Source organism: Dendrobium catenatum, unplaced genomic scaffold (assembly GCF_001605985.2).
Source record: "Dendrobium catenatum unplaced genomic scaffold, ASM160598v2 fragScaff_scaffold_1228, whole genome shotgun sequence".
Classification (NCBI taxonomy): domain Eukaryota; kingdom Viridiplantae; phylum Streptophyta; class Magnoliopsida; order Asparagales; family Orchidaceae; genus Dendrobium; species Dendrobium catenatum.
The window spans coordinates 220789-234698 of record NW_021319690.1 but is presented as its reverse complement, the minus strand read 5'-3'; the positions used below and the strand labels follow the sequence as shown (position 1 = coordinate 234698).

The window sequence follows — 13910 nt, the reverse complement described above, 5'->3', positions numbered from 1 at the left end:
TGACAGTAGTGTTGAAATCCAGCTGTTCCTAGAGAATTTAGGAAAGATTTTATTTTCTTATTTGTGTATTAAATCTGTAATTTATTGTTTCCTCATTAGGATATCTTGTATAGATCTATAAATAGGGAAGATTGTAATGAATAAAGACAAGCTTTTCCCTCATAAATCTCTAGTTTTAACAGTAACAATCTTGCATCAATCTGCTAGGCTAGGAAACATTTGACTCCAGCAATTTGAACTTTTGATACCAAACCCTCAACAACTTAACATAATCTGCTCAACCATAAGTGTGAATTAACCTAATCAGGTCAAGACTGAAATAATGTCAGTCACAGAAACTAATCTAGAGATTGGAAATACATTCCTCAAGCATTGCAACTCTTCTCGGCCATCACCACTTAAATGCCCTTACATTCCCTCGAAAAAAGAAAAATCTGACATAAGCTTCTAAACCTTATGTGTGAATGAACCTAAATTAGATCAAGGTTGAAAGCATGTCAACAAATAAACCAATCTAACGCCTGGACATACCTTACTCAACCATTATAGCTTATCTTGGCCCTCATCATAGATATACTCTTAAAAAAAAAAAGGAAAAAAAAAGGCCACTGATAAAAAAAATAAAAAATGAAAAACTGCTGATATTATTTCTTCATGTGATGCTGTCAAGTATCAAAGTGAATAAACATGAAGATTTTCATAAATTACGTTGATTTTTGCTTTGCACGTTGAAGAAAAAACTCTGCCTTTTGCTTTTCTTAGCACTTAGAGTTTTAAAAGCTTACATATTGCAGTAAGTATTTTTATTTAGTGATTTCTAACATTTCATGCTTTCGTCCAAAGTGCTGAGATGGCTTAACATTCAGGTAACTGTCAGGTTGCTTCAATTGATGTAGTTTTTTTTTTCCTTTCAATTGATGTAGTTATTAATGATCAATGTAGTCAGATAACACAGATGTGAATTGTAGACAAACTAGACTTTTTTTGCTTTATTTTTTCTCGTTCAGCTTAAATGTTATCTATATTAGCATTAATACGGTCTTTCCAGTCTTTATAGTTTTTTTTTTCTTGCTTTCGCCTATTATGGCAGTTTTCCAAAATGATTGGCTGGAAGCGGAGTGAGGGTATGTCATTATGTTGAATTTTAATCTTTTGGAGGTACCCATTGCTTGCATTCCTCATTTCAAATACAAAAAGCTGATTTACGCCATAGCCTCGAACAATCTATTTTTTTTCTCGCTCTCTTCAGTGATATATTTAGATCATAAGCTTGCCTGAAACATGCGCACTTAATTTATTACTATATTTTAGCACAGGCAAGGCAGATCCTTGCATTGGAATTGAATTGATCTATGTCAAGCATTTGTCTAGCAAATCCATTTGCTGTTTTTGGATTAGTTACATATCTCATGCATGCACATATTTTTTCTTTAGCATTCCTGAAGGTAAATTATACAGAGGTTTCATATTGATAATTTTTTTTCCTGTGCATTAACCTGCTAAGGAATGTTACAGGCATGCAGTTTGCATGAACGCAGCAGTATTTTCATTTTTTGCTCTATTTTAGTCTCTTTCCATTTCAACAGTAATTTTTTATGACTTTTTTTTTGTTTATGTTGTTTTGATTATTAGTTTATTCATATTATAAAGTTGTTTTTTGGCACTCAAGTTATAATCGGAAGCTTGTCTTTAATCACTAGTGTAGGCTATATTGTTGTTGAATTCAAAATTGTTCTGTGGAATCTACCTAGCTCTACTTGAGACTAAGAGATGTGATGGGAGAGAAGTTGATTGGATTGATCGAGAAAACTAAGTCGAAATCTATGTGAAGAGGAAAATCAAATTGAGCTAGTGAGCACACAAAACTTGTGGAAAAAGTGGAAATCAATGCTTTGAAATATAGGGTTGCGTAGAATTCTGTAGACAAGATTTTGTAGAATTGAAGGCCCAAAATTGTGCGGGATTCCTGGAATTGTGTATCTTATGTAGTCAGGAGCCAAAGTTTGTGGTATAGAGTAAGCACTAGAAGTACTTCATTTCCTTTTATTGGTTTACGTTGACTAGCCATAGCTTAAGAGTTCTCAAATAGGAAGTTAGTTGATTGAAGTATTGAACCTTGAAGTTGGCCTTGGATGTGTCCTATCATTCGGTTGAGATTGAAATTTGGGTGTACCAAGTCGACTTTCTAAACAAAATCTACTAGTTGCAAGCCAAGTTCAATTGCCAGGCTCAGAGGATCAAGTTCTTCCACAGTGGAGTGGAAATAACTTGCAACTTCTTACATGTCATGTTTAGTTGGAACCAAGCCAGTCTCTTCTTATCCCATGCTGGTTCAATACTTAAGTGAGTTCTTGAAGCTAGTTTAAGTTCGCAGTGTGACTTGATTAATATGTCCTAAATGAGCATATGAGTGTATGCTAGTTCCATTCTTTTGTCCCTTTTGAGTATCTGAGAAGACCAAGAGATTGTAAAACTATTGCAAACACAAATCGCCTAGACTCCTTGAGATTCATGTTGAGTGATATATGATATTGACCATTCATTTTAAAAATACTTATAAATTGTTGCAAATGGGTTTTAATAAATGATCCGACCTGCATACCCAAATCAAACCACCTGAAAAATCCGGGTTCGGTTTGTCCCATTTAATAAATGGGTCGGGTTCGAGTTTAAAATTTGTCACGTTTATTAAATGGGTCAGGTTTAGCTTGAGCCGTGAACTTACTTTTGACCTGAAAGTGACCCATTTGATATTTTTTCCTTAAAATTTTTTCTTGTAAATCTTATTTTTGATTAATTAATCTAAATTTTATAGTTGATAGGTTATATATATATTTTTTTAATCAAAATGAGTTATTGGGTCAGGTTCGGATCAAACGGGTTACTAGCGGGTTGTCCGGTCCACCTTTTTGATAGATTATTAAATGGATTCATGTTGGTTCAATTGAGGGCCAAACTCAAATCTAACCCGTTAACCTGTTTTGAAACAACTATTGTAGTGTTTGTTTATTTGAACTTTGATTCTTTATTATCTTCTTGAAAATTAAGAACTTTTTAGGTTGGCCTGTTAAATTATATTAGATCAATTAAAGCGAAGACACAAAGAGAATGCTTTGGAGAGGAAGTCTCTTGTAGTTGAAGACATTTTATTCTTTAATTGGGTCTGAGTCGGCACTAAATAAATAGAAACTTGAAGATATTGAAAGTTGCTTTATTATTTCAACCATAAAACAAAGGCAAGAGTGAGGGATCTAGATTGGCCCTATATCATAGGGCATGATGAAAATTTGACTCAGTTTTATGGTTGCACTTTTTATTGTACAGTCTTCCACACTATAATCTATCAATGATGAAAGTTGCTTTGTGACATTTATTACCTCAGTTATGAGTGATTTCCTTTATTCACATACATTGGTTACTCCTAAGGAGAATGGTATTTTTTGCAGAGTTGGTTTAAAAAATTCCTAAATATTTGATGAGAGAAAGCTCTGTATTCTTATACATAATTTGCTTTAGTTGGTTGACACCTCAGTTGAACAAATCAAAGTTGTTGCCACTAAAGGAGATGTCTAGAAAGCAGAAGGTTGGTGGTCATCTCTTCCAACTAGCGACTTGCGAGAAGAGGACAATGATAAGGGAAACAACATTGAGGTTTCTAAACAAAATGATGTGGGCCTTTTCGGTCCGTTTACTGAAGGAAACAAGTTAGAGGTTTTGTCCCTTAATTTTGCTAACTCTTCGGAGGGAGCTGACTTGAAGAAGCTGAAGGAAGGAGAGATTAAGACTAAGTTGCCTTTGCTAACATTGTTGGGTGTTGGCTCGACTGTCCAAAAAGAAGCCTACTTATGCCAATTGATTTGAATGAGTTTACCCCCTCATTTATTGCTTTTTGGTTGGCAAGCTGGAGAGATTGAAAGTGCTAGTTGGCAAGTGATACTGGTTGGTGAGTCGCACTAGTTGCTGAGCTTTTTCCATCGAACAATTCTTATAGCAACATTGCTCTTCGAGTTCAAGCTGTCAAATCCTATTGAAGTTCTCACGCAGATACTTTTAACGCTATTGATGATAGGTTTGCATGAATTTTAAAGTCACCACTTTATCGGGACAAGGTGGTTTAAATGAAGGCAACTGGCCCTTTAGCATTGATCAATCCTTCTTTCTCATTAGAGTTGTCAGCGGATTTTAAAAGTTTTTGAAAGCTTTGTGTTACGCCGACCCATGAGGGGCCGGCTGAACTGGTCCAACCCGGACCGGTCCACACCTACAGGAGGCGGAATCGAGCAAGGCGGGCGGAACCGAGCGGAACGAGCGAATCCGACGGGGGCCAAGGAAGAGTTTTTGGAGGGAAATTTTGAAAGCGAAGGGCTGTTTAGACTTTTTGTAAAACTCCTTTATGATTAATTAGGAGGTTAGGAGGAAAAGGGTGGGATTATCTTGAATTTGAATTGTTTGGAGATCTAGGGTTTGGTGTTCTTGGGCTCTTGGCTTTGCCGGAGATCTTTGGAGAGTTTTTCCTTCCTCTCGAATTGAAGGAAAATTGTATCTTGCAAGTGCTTTTCATCGTCTAGTGGAATAAAAGTGTTTGCTTCGTTTTCCTACGATTTCTTCTACGTTTCCTCTCAGTTTTTCTCGTATTTTTGCTGTTTTTCTGCTGTGGACAGCAGTTTCCATCGGATCTACTTCAGTTTTGGTGAGAAACACTTGGGAATCCAAGTGTTTCCTATCACTTTGATAAGTCGTTTAGGTGAACTCTTCAATGGAGTTATCTTAGGACATTTTGTTCTTAGCCATCATTAACTACACTCTATTGGAGCTAATCTCAATTGATGTTGTAACTCCGAGTTTGGGTTCAACAATCATTTTTCGGGAGTGGCAACTACGACCTGATTCAACAAGTTTGAGTACAATGTAACTCGCCACCCAGATGTCAAGGTTGAGTTCTTCCTTTCAATATATAGTACTAAACAAATAGTGACTTGAAAATGTTTCTACTTTTCTTGTTTGTACTTGTATGATAGAAAACAGAAAATAATACGTGCTTTTTTCATGTAATTTTCTCTTTTTTTTTTTAATATATAAACTTCATAGTTCAGTTTGTATAAGTTGGATCTAACTAGGTTTTAATATAATTTTTAGAAGAATGGTAAATATCTTGATTCTTTTGATTTGTGCTCATTTATTTATTATTTATTGCACTTTACATTTGACTTTAGATAGTTGTACTTTAATAAATAACACTCGATATGTGATGTTCTGTCATTCGTAGTCGATGATCAATTCATGATACACTTAGTGCTAAGTATTTGGCACTAGCTATGAGGTATTAATCCACTATTTGTGAGGATCAAATGATGATTACATTATGTTTCTATAGATCTTTTGACATCTTATCACATAGGACAATAATTTGATGGTCATGATTGTGCCCCTTGCAATTTTTGAGACCTATTCTTAAAATAGGGTTTAAGATTTATTATTTTACTTTTTAACTTTTGTGTAATATTTTCTTTCTGTTTTTTTCTTCATCTTCTTTCAAGTCTTCATTTTTTTTTCTACATTTCCTCATCTTCTTTCTCTTAATGTTGCGAGGACGAGAATCCTCATTCTGAAGTGTTTGACAAATTGTGTCGACAAATTGGGTGCTTTTGATCCTCAAGTTGAACTTTAATGGAGTCCTTATTTATCATTTAAGATTACTAAAGGAATTCACCATACAAGCTATGAAAGCTTGCAAGTTCCCTAATTCATACTTGCCTACTAATATCTACTTTTATATGGACCAAATTTTTCTTGATTTTTATCTTCATGTGTTCCTTATTGATGAAGGTTTTGAAATTCTATAGACTTATTCCCTGCCAATTGATGCCGAATAGAGTAGAAGGTATCATTTCTTTTATTAAGGAACAGAAAATCTGATGCACTTAATATTTTTAGGAATCTATTTATGATAAAGGGTAAGATGGATGCACTATATCTTTCACTTTATTATATATCAGGATAGGGGGCCTTGAGAACACATTCAATTATTGGAATTGAAGTATTTTTTTCAGTCGACCAATTATTGGCCAATGTTTCTTGAAACCAACTTAGATCACAGTTCACCAAAGATAGGGAAAAGTTACCAAAATTGTTGGCATATGTACTAAAGCAGATGCCTTCTTTGGTGTTGTTATCCATTGACTGCTAGGCATATACTTGGAAAAGCATTATAAGTGATTCTGTTGCTTTACTTGCACTTTCTCCAGGTAAGGTTCGTTAAGCTAATTTTGTATATATATATTGAATTACAACTAGTTGGTTGTATTTATCATTACGATTTGTAGCTATCATGATGCTTCTTTCTTTAGTTGTTGCCTACAACACGGATGACATTGTCTTGGCTAGATTCTTCAATGATTTTGAGGATATTGGTGTGGAAGGATTGGAGGAACTCGTCACCGAAGGGAGGAGTCCACACTAGCATTAGAGGATAGATAATGATTCAACTTTTACATCTATTGCATTGATTTTGGGTACTATTGACCAAAATGCTCCCAAATTAAGTCAACATTGATCCTGTAATTGACCCTTCATCCTAAAATTATCAACATGGATGGCATGGTCACTAAGGCTCCTCATATGACAACTTCCAAGACCAATGAGTATGAGAAGCCAGATTGGGGTAAAGCATTAACTTCCCATTCATTCAAGGGACATCGATGGTGTTTAAAAGATAAGTCAAGCTCCCATCTTTGTCTGTTGGGCAACGATTATAAGAAAATGACTTTGATTCTTAAAAAGATTAGTCAATCCCCATCTTTGTCATTTGGGCAATGATTACAAGAAAGTGACTTTGATTATTAAAGTTGACCTCGATTTTTGTGGTGATGACACTTGATTTCCTGTGAACTTAGTCCAATGTTATTTTCTCAAAAATCATTGAAAGCTTGAGTCAGCCCTTCTTGAAACTCATCATTTTATAATAATGCAGAAGCAAGTAGCTGCTAGGTAATCTTTATCCTATATGGCATAGTCTATTTAAAGATTTATTAAAGGGGCTTAAATGCAACGAAATATCTTTAATTTCATGCAGGAGGAGAAAGCCTAGGTTAAGAGAAATTGACCCAGCTTTTGATGTTATCACTTCAGATGGAGTGACTTAAAAAAACAACTATTAGATGGAGTTGAGGCTAAAGTCGGACACCAAGGCTCGGTAACTACTCAATTCAGATGATAAGAACAATACAAAGATAATCCAACTTCAGCCATTATCCTAGCAACTATTAGCCTGGAAAGCTTATCAATAGTAGCATTCACCTGAAGTAGTTGAAATTTGAGCTAATATAGTACAAATTAGACTGGTTGAAGTGCTGATCCATAGTGTGGAAGAACAACCAAATTGGAGTAACATGAGATTCATTGGAATTATCAAAGTGAGGTGATCACTTAAAGCCTATTATTGGGAACCACTCCTTGTGCTATGATCCCCTTAGGAAAAAGTCTTGAATAATTGACTTCTAGGGATAACTTGATAAAAATCATGATAATAATTTATAAGCAGAATTGTGTATCCCCATTCAATCTCAAATTAGTCATAAATCTATGAACGATCTCTAAATTGGGGCAGCCATAAAAAAATTCCCAATAAAGGAGAGAAAAGGAGATATTGACTCAAAAATATATTTGTTAAAAAAAAAGATGCTGTGTTTACCTTCATAAGGGGATGATATATATATTGGTGCTTTCTACTTTTTCTCTCTTTGCTTAATTCTCTTCTTTTTATTTATCAGGGATTTAGGAAAATTGATCCTGATCGCTGGGAATTTGCAAATGAGGGATTCTTACGAGATCAGAAACATCTTTTGAAAAACATAAACAGGAAAAAAACCTCCCATGCGCATACTCAGCCCCAGGCTCTTCCACAGAATACTTCAGTCACATCATGTGTTGAGGTTGGCAAATTTGGCTTAGATGAAGAGATTGAGAGGCTCAAGCGGGATAAAAATGTTCTCATGCAGGAACTCGTAAGGCTAAGGCAGCAGCAGCAAACCACAGACAATCAGCTGCAAGTCTTAAACAAGCGTATTCAGGGAATGGAACAGCGCCAGCAACAAATGATGTCATTCTTAGCTAAGGCCATGAACAGCCCAGGATTTTTAGCCCAACTGGTGCAGCAGAACAATTCCAATAACCAACTAATATCTGGAGGCACCAAGAAGAGAAGGTTACCTAATCAAGAAGAGTTTCAGGCTGAAAGTGCCTCTCGTGATGGACAAATAATTAAGTATCAGCCATTGATGACAGATGCAGCCAAGTCCATGCTGATGCAAATATTAACTTCAGAGACCTCTCCTAGGTTGGATTCTTATAACAAGCCTGATGCTTTAGACAGTAGCAGGAGTTGTTCAAGTAGGAGCTCTGGAGTCACCTTTCAGGAGGTCCCTTTGAGTTCTGCAATGCAGTTTGTCCCGGCGAACTCTGTAGTCTCAGCAGTTTGTTCTCCATCCGCTTTATCTGAAATACAATCTTCCCCAATTGTTACAGATCCAGGAAATTACAATCTTCCCCAGCCGGATCTTGGTTTCCCAGATCAAATTCCTACTATGAGCTATGCAGCTTCTGAAGCAGAAAGTGCTTTTGTTCAGTCCATTGCTGGACTTGATGGGATGATTCCTCTAGATTTGGAGAAGTTTTCCGGTGATGCTGACATTGACGTCTTTAGCGACGGCGATGATGGCACGAAACTTCCCGGCATTGTCGACTCTTTCTGGGAGCAATTCCTTTCAGCTAGCCCAATATCTGTTGACAATGAAGAGGTTAATTCTAGCCTTCCTGAAGCTAAAGTGCAAGGGCGAGGGTGGGATGGAGTTCATAACATGGACAACCTAACGGAGCAGATGGGTCTTCTTGCTTCCAAATCTAAAGTCTTATAACTGCTAATTTACTTGGAATTATAATTGCAGGTAATATAGAGATTTCGTTATGTACCTATAAGCTGACATTAACGAACCTATAAGCTATGTTTTATGGATGTAGAACGGTGTCCGGGAGATCAATTAGAATGTGTCACGTCAGCCGTACAGAGCCGCGGTATCAAGGGGGTGATGTGGCATATTCTGATTGGTATTCGGACGACGCCGAGCTTCATCAGTATCAGTAATGAGAGCAGCAAACAGTAGTTGGTAGAGATCATTGACTTCCAAAGAAAGCTTTCACGGAGTTTTCCGTTTGATAATCACTTTGATCTCTTAGATATCCAAAATATTTTACAGAGTAGCTTAAGAATTTTCAGTCTCCATAATAATTTTTTTTCATTTTTTGCTAGCAACAATATATCTATATATATAAATTAATGAATTTTATACCAAAAAAAGATGATAGAATATATCAAAATTTAAGTTGACAGCTCAATGAATCTAATGAAATACAAATCAAGTTCAAAATCATTAACTACAACATGGTTGTTTAATTAATCATTATTAATGTATAATTAGCATAATTAAGTAATTTTAACATAATATGTTAATCTGTTTAAAATAAATCTAATTTTAAATATATAAGTGATCAGTATCATTAGTATAAGTAACTTCTGCACATGATAACAAAAATAGAAAAAATCCTTATGCACATGATCATAATTATAAAATTAATAATGGTATCTAACATTATAAATTAATTAAAAAATAAACCAATTGAAAAAAATACATAAGTACATTCTTAGATTTGTTTAATATTTTTCATATATTTTTAAATAATTTTTTATTAATACTAGATAAAAAGGTAAAATTTATCAATTTTACTTTTGTGTTCATTATTCTTAAATTCTTAGTAATGTGGTGGCACATATAAATATATTATTCCAACGGATTGGGCCAATGTCAAGCCACATACTTTGGATAGCTAAATTTAGAGCTATTTGGACCCAAAGTTCTAATTACAATTTTTTTTATCGCTATTTTTTTTGGTAGCTTTCTCATTACTTTTTAAAAATTTTTATGATAAAAAAGTTGATTTATGCAACTATAGTAGAGAAGTTATTTTTCACATAACAACTTTATAATCTACTTTATCAAACGCTGCATCAATTCCAAACAGACTTTTAGTATCTAATTTTTTGTCAATCGAGTAAAATTATACAATAATTTTTATCTTCTAAATTGTCTTGAAATGTTTGCTTCATATTAAAATCATGTGTAATCATATAAGAATTTTTATAATGCCAACAAGAACAAGAAGTAATTAGCCTTAATCATATAAATTGGCCATCACTATTTTTAAACAATTTAAAGATAGGCCGTATTTATTCAAAATAAATATTAAAGAAGTGTACTTAGTGTATGTAGTTCCAACAGCAACAATAACATCAATTATTTATCCAACTTGGTGGCTAATTATTGTGTCCGAACACCGAATGCATCCAGAGACCAATAACAAAATGCCACGTCACTAAAGTGCTCGGTACTGTGATCGGTACAACACTCGGTACCGAGCTCGGTACACTCGGTATGCTTGATATTCTGTCCGGATGTAATAATTTTTCCACTTGGTGGATTTGATTGCATGAATTTATTTTGTCCATTGTATCATATTACGAATCAAATAAATATTAGAGAAACGTACTTAGTGTATGTAACCCCTACTAATATATAATCAAATGAGAGTTTTATTTTTATGTACATAATTTTTCTCATATATTTATAAATAGATTATTTTAGTGACCCAAAGATCTAAATCATATCGAGGCAAGTTCAAAACCCCAAAATGCCCTCAGTATAAATAATATAATAAGTAAAAATTGGGGGCACTTAGTTTTTTTTTTTAATCTTTTTTATTTTAGCTGTGAAAAAATTATTTTTCAAATGCACATTATTTTTTAATAAATGATTTAATTAGTACAAAAATAGTGAAAAGTTACTCTAAACAAAACTTTAGAGTTCCTTGTTAGGGTTCTTAAATTGCCACATCGCCCAACGGCTGTCTTTGTGATGAATATTTCAAATTTCTATGCTCCGCCAGTTCAACTTAACGGGACTACTTTATTTGTTACCCTGCAACGGCTAGTAAAGGAACAGACCCAAGCATTATCGTCCGTTAGATTAACAAAGGCAACGGCTCTGATGATCCAAACAATTCGACCGTTAGTGCTCAGACATCCGCTCGATGAAAAGTAGAGAGGCCTTCTCCCTTTTCTTTAAAATAGGACCATTAGACGAAAGAAAATAAACGAAGAAGAAGGTAAGAGGAGAGAGCGAGGTAGAAGGAGAAAGAAGAAGAAGAAGAAGGAAAGAGGAGATAAAATTACTTTCTCGTTTAACCTTTACCTCTGTCTCTGAGATCTCAGCAGGGACGGCGGCGAGCCAGAACACGGAAGTAGGGGAGTCGCTGAGCACTCGCCTTCAATCCTTGTTCTCGTCCGTGTTCTCCAGTATCTTCTGGAACAGCCAGAACCAGCAAGAAGAAGAAAGAGAGGAGATGGCAACAAGGAATCAAGCTCCTGTTAATGGCCAGCAGAGAGGCAAGGGTGGGATAAAATCTTCTTATAGCCATTAGACCTGTTATTTTAGGGGGCTTTTCTTTGATTTCTGGGCCTGTTCCTTTTATTTATTTCTGGATCCGGGTCAATTGTTTTATGATTCTGTTAATCCATCTTTTTATTCTGCTTCTTTGCTTTATTATCTCAAATCTTGCAACCCTTTTCGTGGTCTTCTTCTTTTCTTTCCTTAGGACTCGTTATCTGTTCCTTTTTCTGGACTTAAAACTTTTAAATTTGAAAATATTGCTTCCCTTATGCATTTTTTATATGATTTCTTCACAAGCTGCCTTTTCCTCTCAATATCTATCCCTTCTTGTATATATTTTCTTTCCAAGTTTTATCTAACAAGAGTATTTCTTGGTTCCTGCTTTTCCTGTATTTCAGCTTCGTGACTGTTCACATCTACTCTTATATTGGTTGACAGGGGCCGCCTTTGCCGCAGGTAAGCCGAAGGCAACTGATGCTCCCGGCGATGCTAAGAACCGAAAGGCTCTTGAAGATATTGGCAATCTGGTTAATCTCCGTATCGCAGATGGGTAAATATTATATAATACGAGTTACCTCTTAATCTCAAGATCAGTGCTCTTCACATGTATTTATTTTTCTATATTTAAAATTCGTATTTTCTTTTGCTTTTCTTCCCAGGAAGGCAATTACTCGTCCAATAACAAGGTATTTCAAATCTATCCACCGTTGATTTCTCGCAAAGTTTAATCTTGATCTATTCTAATGCATAGTTTGCATTGCATATAGAAGTTTCGGTGCGCAGTTGCTAGCCAATGCACAAGCTGTAGCTGCAACTAATAAGGTACTTGTTTCTTGTTGAATATTCCTCCTGTGATTCATTAATCAATATTTCTACTTCTTAGCCTTGATCTTCAAACTTCGTAGAATGTTTTGAAGCAAGTAGTTCAACCTGCTAATGGGGCTGCTAAGAAGAAGCTCGCTATTAGAAATCCAAAGCCTGAGGTTGTGATAGATATAACCTCTCCTATATCAGAACAAAAGGAGAATCAGGGAAAAAATAAATCGCACGCTTCTTCCTTCAAGAGGAATGTCCACTCCCTAACCTATGTGCTTTCAGCTCGTAGCAAGGTATTACAAGCTGTCTTCCTATATCACAATTTAGTTTTTTTAGGTCAAATAAATATATTTTTCTTTGGATGATTTACAACTTTCCATTATATCAGGTTGCATGTGGGATCATAGATATTGATGCTGCAGATACGGAGAATGAATTGTTCATGGTTGAATATGTTGAGGATCTTTACAAGTTCTACAAACACCATGAGGTAATAATAGATCCAAAAGAAGATCTCAGTTTTACATCTTCGTTGATTGATTTTATATAGTTACAAAATATATTTTTGATGGCTTGGAAATGCAGAAAGTTTGCAGCCCACAGGACTATATGAGCTCACAGGTCGAAATAAATGCAAAAATGAGAGCCATACTTGTGGATTGGTTGATCGAAGTGCACCACAAATTTGAACTAATGCCAGAGACTCTTTATCTCACAATGTTCATCATTGACCGCTTCCTCTCCATGGAATCCGTGCAGAGGAAAGAACTTCAGCTTGTTGGTGTTAGTGCTATGCTCATTGCCTCCAAGTATGAGGAGATATGGGCTCCAGAGGTTAATGACTTCATTTGCATTTCGGATCGGGCCTATACTAGAGAAGAAATACTTAAAATGGAGAAGGGAATTTTAAACAAGCTTGACTGGAGTTTGACATTTCCAACCCCCTATGTATTCATTGTCAGATTCCTGAAGGCAGCGGTTTCTGATAAGGAGGTAAGAGAAGGATTGGGTTCATATAATTTTCTCTATAATCTTCGGCCATGAAGAGTTTTTTTTTTTTTTTATAATTCCTAAAGATCAAGCCATGCTAACTCTTCCTGTGTTTCCAGATGGAACACATGACATTCTTCTTTGCTGAACTAGCTTTGATGCATTATTCTATGGTCATGTACTGCCCTTCTTTGTTTGCTGCTGCTGCTGTCTATGCTGCACGTTGTACCTTAAAGAAGACTCCATTGTGGAGCAAAACTCTCGAGTACCATACTGGCTATTTGGAAAAGCATTTGCTGTATGTTCGTTCACTTTAGAGTATTCTCTCTTTAATTTTTATGATAATCTAATCAAATCTGTATATTATTTCCTGTTACAGGGAATGCGCGAAGCTTATGATAGGCTATCATTCTTCGGCAACGGATAGCAAACTCACTGTAGTTTACAGGAAGTACTCAAAGGAGGAGCTTGGAGGTGTTGCAATGAGGTCTCCAGCTACCAAGTTTGTGGAGGCCATGAAAGCATTGGCCTGATTTTGATTGATTGTCACTCACTTACCACTTCTGCTAATTTGATTGGTTTAAAAGACAAGAGTAGGACATCAAA

The 13910-nt window shown here is 35.4% G+C and overlaps 2 protein-coding genes across 2 annotated transcripts in view; both read left to right on the top strand.

Moving 5' to 3' along the window:
* Positions 1 to 9230, top strand: part of LOC110096032 (heat stress transcription factor A-1) — a 30729-nt gene extending 21499 nt beyond the window's left edge. Inside the window, exon 2 of the mRNA XM_020821789.2 lies at positions 7770 to 9230. Coding sequence (XP_020677448.1) covers positions 7770 to 8912 — 1143 coding nt within the window. The 3' untranslated portion in view covers positions 8913 to 9230. The remainder of the gene's footprint in view (positions 1 to 7769) is intronic.
* LOC110096329 (cyclin-B1-1) lies at positions 9006 to 13910 on the top strand. Its single transcript, XM_028699286.1, has 10 exons — positions 9006 to 9135; positions 11324 to 11494; positions 11937 to 12048; positions 12158 to 12184; positions 12266 to 12320; positions 12404 to 12607; positions 12703 to 12804; positions 12900 to 13307; positions 13424 to 13602; positions 13684 to 13910. The coding sequence occupies exons 1-10, from the start codon at positions 9006 to 9008 to the stop codon at positions 13835 to 13837; spliced, it is 1542 nt and encodes a 513-aa protein (XP_028555119.1). The 3' UTR covers positions 13838 to 13910.